Source organism: Lolium rigidum, chromosome 4, assembly GCF_022539505.1.
Source record: "Lolium rigidum isolate FL_2022 chromosome 4, APGP_CSIRO_Lrig_0.1, whole genome shotgun sequence".
NCBI classification, from domain to species: Eukaryota; Viridiplantae; Streptophyta; class Magnoliopsida; order Poales; family Poaceae; genus Lolium; species Lolium rigidum.
In genome coordinates, this window is record NC_061511.1 from 80,496,387 (window position 1) to 80,504,654 (window position 8,268).

General features: G+C 44.6%; 1 protein-coding gene across 2 annotated transcripts; it reads right to left on the reverse strand.

Annotated features, from left to right (window-relative positions):
- Positions 1 to 298: 298 nt before the first annotated feature.
- LOC124708079 (NAC domain-containing protein 30-like) lies at positions 299 to 3,137 on the reverse strand. Of its 2 annotated transcripts, none has more exons than XM_047239765.1 (4): positions 2,995 to 3,137; positions 1,473 to 1,676; positions 1,081 to 1,379; positions 299 to 979 (listed from the first exon to the last, which is right to left on the reverse strand). In XM_047239765.1, exons 2-4 carry the CDS (start codon positions 1,639 to 1,641, stop codon positions 527 to 529), a joined length of 921 nt encoding a protein of 306 aa, XP_047095721.1. In that variant the 5' UTR covers positions 1,642 to 1,676; positions 2,995 to 3,137; the 3' UTR covers positions 299 to 526. The 2 variants fall into 2 exon arrangements, with proteins under 2 accessions (XP_047095721.1, XP_047095720.1); XM_047239764.1 differs by having other exon boundaries at positions 1,473 to 1,680.
- Positions 3,138 to 8,268: the final 5,131 nt, after the last annotated feature.

Genomic DNA, 8,268 nt, shown 5'->3' on the forward strand with positions numbered 1-8,268 from the left:
ACTAGACGCGTAAAATTAATTACACAGGATCGACATGGCAACATTGTTAACTCAATGCCTCTCGATGTTAATCACCATGGTCACATCACACAATTAACCATCTTTATGTATGGTCCCAGATCCCCATGGCCAAATGAAAGGTTGGAATCAGCTGAAGTGTCACTCGCACTAGTAATAGAATTAGTGTCAGTCTGTACAGGGTTGCTAGCTTGTATACTATGTAATGATCATCAGACAGTATGGAATACTAACCTTCAATCTATATCGAGCTAGAGGAAATTAAGGAATGAAATAAAAGGAAACATCAGAAAAAATATGTATATACGCACATATGTACAATGAGTAGTGATGATTAGTTCCCAGATTCAGCAAGAGAAACAAAGTGAACTGCTGAAACTAGAACATATATATATACTAAGTAGAAGTGTGTCAATCAAGCACAACACAAACACATGGACGTCATCTAGGCTCTACTGTCTGTACTGAATTATTATTAGCGAATCATGTATGACGAAATCAATGTTCACTACTGCAAGTGAAGATGCGAGGCAGCACTAGCAGCAGAGTAGGAGTCCTGGAGCAGCGATGTGGACAGCAAGCTGTCCAGGAAGTTCCAGTCGATGGCATTAGCAGACGCCCCTTGTCCCTGGTGCTGCTGGACGTCGTAGCTGGCGTCGCCGCAACCTATGATGGCGGTGGTCGTCGGCGGGCTCTCGATGAGCTGCGGGATATTGCTGAGCAAATTCTTCTTGGACTCTAAGTCCTCAGAAAATTGATCATGGCTGGGAAAGGCGAAACCACCCGCTCCGGCAGCAGCAGGGTGCAAGTACCGAAGATCCCCGCCATGTCCATGTCCGTGGAGGTGCATCTGCCCGTTGTCGTAGTAGCTGCCAGGAGCTGCGGCATAGGCAGGGAAGACGAAGTGCCTCTGGTTGGGTACAGGCTTCTGGAACGCGCGGCACACCACCCATCCTTCCTCCTGCAAATCATCACAGTCATCGTCAACGTTGAATTCTCAAAAGAAGAAGAAGATGAAGGATAGCTCAAGAAATGGAAGAAGATCGCTTGATGAAGAATTACCTGGGTGGGGGCGTGCTCGTTGGTCTGGAGGCGGTACTCGTGGATGATCCAGTCGGTCTTCCTGCCATTGGGTGCGCGGCCCTTGTAGAAGACGAGCGTCTTCCTCATGCCGATCACACCCCGGTTCGATCTCGACGACAACACGGGCTTGTCACGGCCGGTGGCCTTCCAGAACCCGGCCGACGTGGCCCGGTTCGTGCGCGTGCCGCTCGGGTACTTGCGGTCTTTGAAGCTGAAGAAGTACCGCTCCGACGATGACAGGTCATCTTCTCCTTTGCCTCCTCCTGTGCCGCATCTCTCTGGGTGCAGAAAGAAAAGCGAAATTGTTCGTGAGAAACTCACATAGATTTGATCGATAACCATGTTGAAACCTGAGATGAATTTTTGCATACCTTGCAGGTCCCATGGCTCGATCCTGTAGAGATCGACCTCCTGGATGATGTCGAGGTCGATCTTCTGGGAGGCCACCTTCCTGGCGAGGTAGTACCCGACCAGCTCCTCCTCTGTGGGGTGGAACCTGAACCCTGGGGGAACACACGACTCCTCCTGATGCTGGGCCATTGCTAGTATCTACCTGCCTCGTAGCTGGCTCTCTTCTGGCTGAAACCAAGCACAACCTTTGTCAACTCGCTACTACTAGGTAGCTACTATCCTGAGATGAAGAATGTCGCTAGCTGATCCACTGATCATGTATATATGTGGAAGCGTGTGGACCAAAGAAGGAGGAGATCTTCTTAGATAGCTAGAGATCTAGAGAAGCACAATGACTGCTGGCTAGCTAGCTAGGTAGGTGCACTCGTGCAATACTGCAATGAGACTATGAGAGGTGACCTGACAGCGAGCGTGCAGAGCACACGTATGTATGCGCACACTCGCTCGTCTGTCTGGTACTTATACATATTGTGATGAATCTATAGTAGCTATGGCTCACACCAAATCTATCTATAATCTATATGTCTACCATATAAGTGGAATGCAATCATGTCCTGGATCCATTTCTGATGGCAGCTAAAGTACACTTGTAATCTAGCCTGATTGCAAGCTCTACTTTGATGGGATGGAGTGTGGGTCTAGCTTGTAAAGTGGGAATGAAAGAGGGAATGAAAAGGACCTGCAGTGCATGCTAGCTGCTTCTGCGGGCTAGCTGTGAGTGTGAAGCTTTTAGGGGTATGAATGCAATGCATTCATGTTCCTTTGAGTGCACTTCAGGATTGGCCTCCCCTCTCCTCACACTCGGATGTGCCTCTCACACATCCACCGCCACTTCTCTCTCACCCTCTCTCTCCCCGATTTCGGTGTATTTTTCAACATTTTTCTACGCCGGCCTACTGGTACTGGACACGTACCTATGCTACAGGTAGAGAGAATATCTGGTCTGTGGTCAATTTTGTGGTGGACTGGAATAGTACATGTATAGTCTTTCATTAGTTGCAGGGACGAATATTGAAGCTAAACAGCGGATAAGTTAGTTAATCAGCTCAGCTCAAGCGGACCGATGTACCTCTGAAACCTAATTCCTCTTCATGACTCCATTTGCTGGTACGTTGGAGAAACTCAACACACCATGTACTGGTAGAGTACCTATGAGGTGGGGGAGTACCTATCTCTAACGCATATATACTGACTAGCAACAGTACGTACGTATCATTTAGGTACACATGATCAGTACCAGCAGGAATATGGTGAGGCTTCCATTTCATTCAGAGGTATGTTTGAGCTATAGTGCTCCCTTCTAGTATATAGTATGTTTGAGCTAGCTAGCTACATGAAAGTACTAGCTGGTAGTACCATACTGCACTAGGCTCATCCGCCATGATAACTGGTTTGATGTTCTAGCAGTGCACGACGATGGAACAAACAAACTAATTAACAAAGAGTACACATGATTAACCGTATCATAGGGTGGGGACTCACCAAACCGAGTAGGCGAATGGAGACGAAGTCAGAAGATATCGATCCGAGAGAGCTATAGAATTGCTTGGCTGTTGGAGCTGAGGGAATGAAACTGCTGTTCTATATGATGCAGATGCAGTAATTATATAGCTCAGAGAGAGCAAGAACCAGAAAACGATGAGGCGCTCAATTGCAAAACTACTGAGACGATGAAGTTGGTAGCTAGGGAAGCTTAATTGGGGTCCTATTTATACAAGCCAAAAGGTATCCATCGGATTGTAAGGATGCACATCCAACGATCCATCCACCGATTTTGCGGTGACAGCGAAAGGTTAGAGAGACAGAGAGAGCATGGGGAGGCAGGGGTAATCTCTAGTGTGGTAAAAAGCATTTGATCGCGCATGGGGGTGGCTACAAGTCTAGCGGGGGGTGGTGGTGGTGGTCGATTTGGTCGGCTAAGAAGAGAAGAGGAAGAAGAGCCATGGTCCTTTAGTTAATTAGCGACCGCACCACAAAAAGAATCCGCATCAGTCTCTATCCGTTGAATTAGCTTTCCTGCCGTTATATTGGTGTGCAAGACTTGCTCACTTTTGCTGCTTGCAACACACGTTAATCATCCCGTCCGTCCCTCCTCCCAGCATCAGCTGATCGATAGATATACTACTTACACGGAATCAATTACTAGTAACTAAGACCATGATAAATGTGTATAGCTTTTCCCTTGTACCAATTGGCGGACACTTGCTGATGGGCCTGCCGCCGGCCGGCGAATCATCCTCGGGCAATACGCGTCCATCATTGCATCTCCATTCATCCTCTCCTGGATTTGCTGCAACACTAGTACGAGTAGGCAGCATAGCTGGATTGTAATATCCACCGTGAGTCGTCGTTGTCTGGCTTGGTGAATGGAATGTCTTCTACTCCATCTAGGATTTTACATGCCATGGTTGTGCGCATCGATCATGGCGTGCATACCCATGGCCGCCCGTTGATCTATGATCACGACCTGTCATCGCATGCATGCTTCGTATCTTATGCACAGATTAGACGGATCCATGTACCGTATGTTGCAAATTAACTCGCTTATAAGAACCGAAGTTGCAAACCAGATTGATTAATCTTCTTGTTTACCCCATTCATAATTACTATATATATGGGGCGGCAATGAATTCATAAATTCACCACATTTAGAAATTCGCCAAATTTTATAAGTTTACCAAATTTACCCACTTTACATCACATATTCACACCATTGGCATACAACATCACATATATGCCACAGTAGCCATCAAATTTAATCGCTTCCTCCTCATCCTCGCACATGCTCGGATCCACCTTGTCCACGTCCGGGGTTGAATAATATCTCAAAGTTTGAACACAATTCGATCTCAAGCTTCAAAAATATCGAAAAGGTAACATTTATGTAGGCCTAGAACTATATATGCGATTTTATAGAAAAATGAGATTGGTTAAATATGTTTGATGTTTTGTACTGTATGATTTAAATGGATTTCTGCTGTTTTAAATGAAAATTTTACATTCTTTGAAAACTTTGAGAAAATGAGATTGGTTAAATATGTTTCATTTTTTTACTGATGTTTTAAATGGATTTCTGCTGTCGAGAAGTACTCTATTTATAAGGTTAAGTGAGCTTCAAAATGTTTATCGTCAAAAGGGAGCCTAGTAAATCAATAAGTTTAAGTAGTGAAAGTGGACCTTTTCCAATTGAAAAATACAGCTGAAAAGTGCACTTGCCAGAAACGGCCCCAACAAAAGAAAAATAACAGAGCTAATAAGTCACTTTGTATCTCGGATCAGATAGTTAATTAGGGCTATCTAAAATATGCGACGAAGGAAGCATTACTTCTATAAATGTTCCTAGACTACTCGGCCAACCAAGCCATCCAAAGGGGCACATTGATCTGGGTCGTCCAATCCCGTCCGCACAGTAAGTTCACAGCCCCACTTTTCACAGCAGCCGTTGGATGCAGTAATTCCTTTTTACACATGTGGCTTCTCTGAATGAATCAATGACAGGTAGGACCGAGCTCTTGAGGGGCCGGCAGGCAGAGACAGAGACGCTGCTCGTTTTGGGTCGCTTCCCGTGGGGGCTCGCCTCCCTCTCCTCCCCAATCCCCCGCACGAGCCCTCTCCTCCCCAATCCCCACATCTCCTCTCCTCCTCCCCCAATCACAGCAGAGCCGCAGCAGGTCGCGCGCCGCGGTGGCGGGCCAGAGGAGGCGCGGCGGCGTACGACCAGGGGGACGACTACGAGGAGGAGGCGCGGGGCCGCGGCAAGGCCGCCTCCCGCTCCCGCGCCGCCAGCGGCGGCGGGGCCGGGCCCCGGAAGAGATCGCGGCAGGACAACTTCATCGACGACTCGGCCATCGAGGACGACGACGAGGAGGACGAGGACGACGGCGGGGGCCGGCCCAGGAAGAAGGGCGGCGGCGTGCGCGGCTTCTTCGACGAGGAGGCGCAGGTCGACGAGGACGAGGAGGAGGAGGACGAGGGCGAAGGCGAGGATGGTGAGTTTCTGTGCAATTCGATCGCGTTTACATGCTATGTTTGTGGTATTTTTCCGGCCCTTTTTTCGTGAGATCTGAACCGAATTGGCTCGATTTGTAGAACTAGGGTTCGGCGGATAAGTGGTTTTAATCCTATTCTGTGCTCTTGCACAAGTTTACTGGTACAGGCTTGTTCAAGCTTAAGCCGATTTGGTTCCTTCTATTCCGATTTGTTGGTGTGCTTAGGTTTGTTGCGTGTGTAGGCGACTTGATCTATGCTGCTCGTGTTCGTATGCAAACCTGATGTTCTGTTCTGAGATAGGGCTTGAGTCGATTCAAGAGTTTTTTCAGGCATCTGAAATGTCCTATTTGAAAGCACTTTTTAATGCTTGTAAATCTTGGTTCCTGTTTGTTGTAGTTCCTATAGAGGCATAGGCACACCGTTTTTAATAAATCTGTGCTACTACTTACTCCCCAAAACTAATTCCACTATTCCAGATTACATGGTACTAACAAAATAGCAACTACTAACAGGTTTACTGTCATTTACTCATTTTCAACTACCTGATATTTGGCGTCAGGTCTAATAGTGATGTTAACAACCTATAATCGGAGTGTAGCGAACCGTGTATTAGGGTTAACTTAGCCGCTAACAGTCTTTTAGAAGGCTGGATAAAATATGTGACGATACAACATGATCATGTGCAGGTAAAAATATGCATATTAAGCTTGACATATCTGCTGCCACCAAGTTGAAAAGTAGTCAATTATTCATCCATAAATGACACCACAACTTGAAGCATTAATTGTTTCGGAGTAAGGGAACAAATGTGATGCTATGTCCTATATATTTGTTATGTCCCCTAAAATGTAAATTAATACCAGCAGATCTGGGACTAATCTCTGTTTTTGTCTGCAAATTTGTGATATTATTCATTTAAATTGTATCTCAAAACCATATGGAAAGTATACAACATATAATGACAGTGCATCACATGGATAGGCAAATAAGGTCAGCGTTCACTATGCCATGACTAAAATCCTTAGTAAAATGAGATATAGGATATGCAATTCTTCACACTTTGAAGATAGGCTGTAAAGGATAATTAGTATGGTTTTGTGCGGGGATTAAATTTAATGTGCAATTGCGGCATCATTTTAGATGTGCAGTTTAATTCTTGAGCAATCAGATTGAATTCGGTATCTAAGATTGTTTGTGTCAATCTGTAACACATACTTTTTAGGCTGGTCTAGATATAGATAGATAAATTCCGAAGAATCACCTGATATAATCTGCACTTGTCCTCATTGTACTTATCAAAATCTTCATGTGCTACCAAATAGAAATATGGTGCAGGGATTTTCGTAAAACCCTAAAAGTTGCCTGATTAAGGTTTCTGAAGTTCAAGGGGATGACATGGTTGCTGCAGTTCGGCACTGAAATCCAGACAACAAGACAAGGTGCAGGCAGCAAGACAAGGTATTGTTTCTCACTCAGCTCATGTGTTTTCTTTGTATGCTAGATGCTAATGTTCTTATATCAGCTCCTCTATTTCTTATAGGATCTAGCTCAATATGTTGCCTGGTCAGCTCACATGGGCACGCCTCTCCCTTCACCCACAACGGACGAGTAGCCAAACTGCATCGAGCTGGTATCAATCTTTGAAGGCTGGTTATTCTTTCTGTTCTGAAACTAATGAGAAATTGAGAATATTATCTCTGTGACTTTGAAGGCTGCACATTATATTGCTTTTTACAATTTATCTTATTTGATATCCTCTTCACATGGGTTAGTGGTTAATGGTAAAGCTTGCAACAAAGTTATTCGGTCACCTTATAGGCAGCTTCACGTCCTTGCTTGCACGTCTCGTCAACCTCGCTGTTGCTACTTAAAATTTCTTGCTTTCCCCACTCATTGCATATTACTAATTATTGATGTGTGTGCTTCGTTGGGATTCAGGATGATAACGCTGCAGATGCCAATGATGAGAAGTGTGAGGAGAAGCTTAAGAAGGAGAACATACCTTATGCTTATGAGTACAATTACATTCAGATTTATTTTCTGAACTACATGTTGGTAGATGGTACGTATTCTGAAGCTGCAATCATTCACAAACTACAACATTCTGAAACTGTACCTATTCCGAATTTACAACAATCGCTAACAGAGCAATATGACTGTATGGTGAGTATTTTCTCGAGTAAATTGATAAGAAAATTAGTAAATCTGGGGTAGTTCCCTTACAATCGCTAACAATCGCTATGGAAGTCTCCGTGCTCATTGACCATTTAGGCAGTCTTGAAGTTTGTTGGTAAATTGATGTTGCAGCTACAATGCTTAGCTGGTATTTTTTTTGTTACTCGATGACATTTTACTTAGTGCATTGTTTCTTTGGTTTTTGAATTTATGGGGAAATCATAACAATGAGTGAATTCAGAAACCATGGGTGTGGTCTCAGGCTGTCGAGAGCATGTTTGGCGCATATGTACACACCATGTGGCATGTGTTTTGCATATCCTACCTCTCGCTCCTTGGTACTTCTGACGGATATGGAAGACAAGGAGGGACTAGACAAGCAAATATGAAGTTCATCATGCTACAATACCTTCTTGAGGGAACAAAACCAAAGTGATTCAATGATTTTTCCTGCAGCTCAAAACATACTTTATTCTTTATTCTTTTTATCATAATATCTTCATAGGCTGAACAAACAAAACCAGGGAAAGTTTTCTCATGCTATATCTAAAAAGGAATTCCCTTCTCTTTGAAAATGTGCTCCTATAAGTT

What these genes read in the sequence shown, in the direction of transcription:
- LOC124708079 (XM_047239765.1), bottom strand. Translation starts at nt 1,641, where the DNA reads ATGGCCCAGCATCAGGAGGAGTCGTGTGTTCCCCCAGGGTTCAGGTTC. An exon ending in CGAGCCATGGGACCTGCAAG is followed by an intron (nt 1,380 to 1,472) that starts GTATGCAAAAAT and finishes TTCTGCACCCAG; the next exon opens with AGAGATGCGGCACAGGAGGA. An exon ending in ACGAGCACGCCCCCACCCAG is followed by an intron (nt 980 to 1,080) that starts GTAATTCTTCAT and finishes GATGATTTGCAG; the next exon opens with GAGGAAGGATGGGTGGTGTG.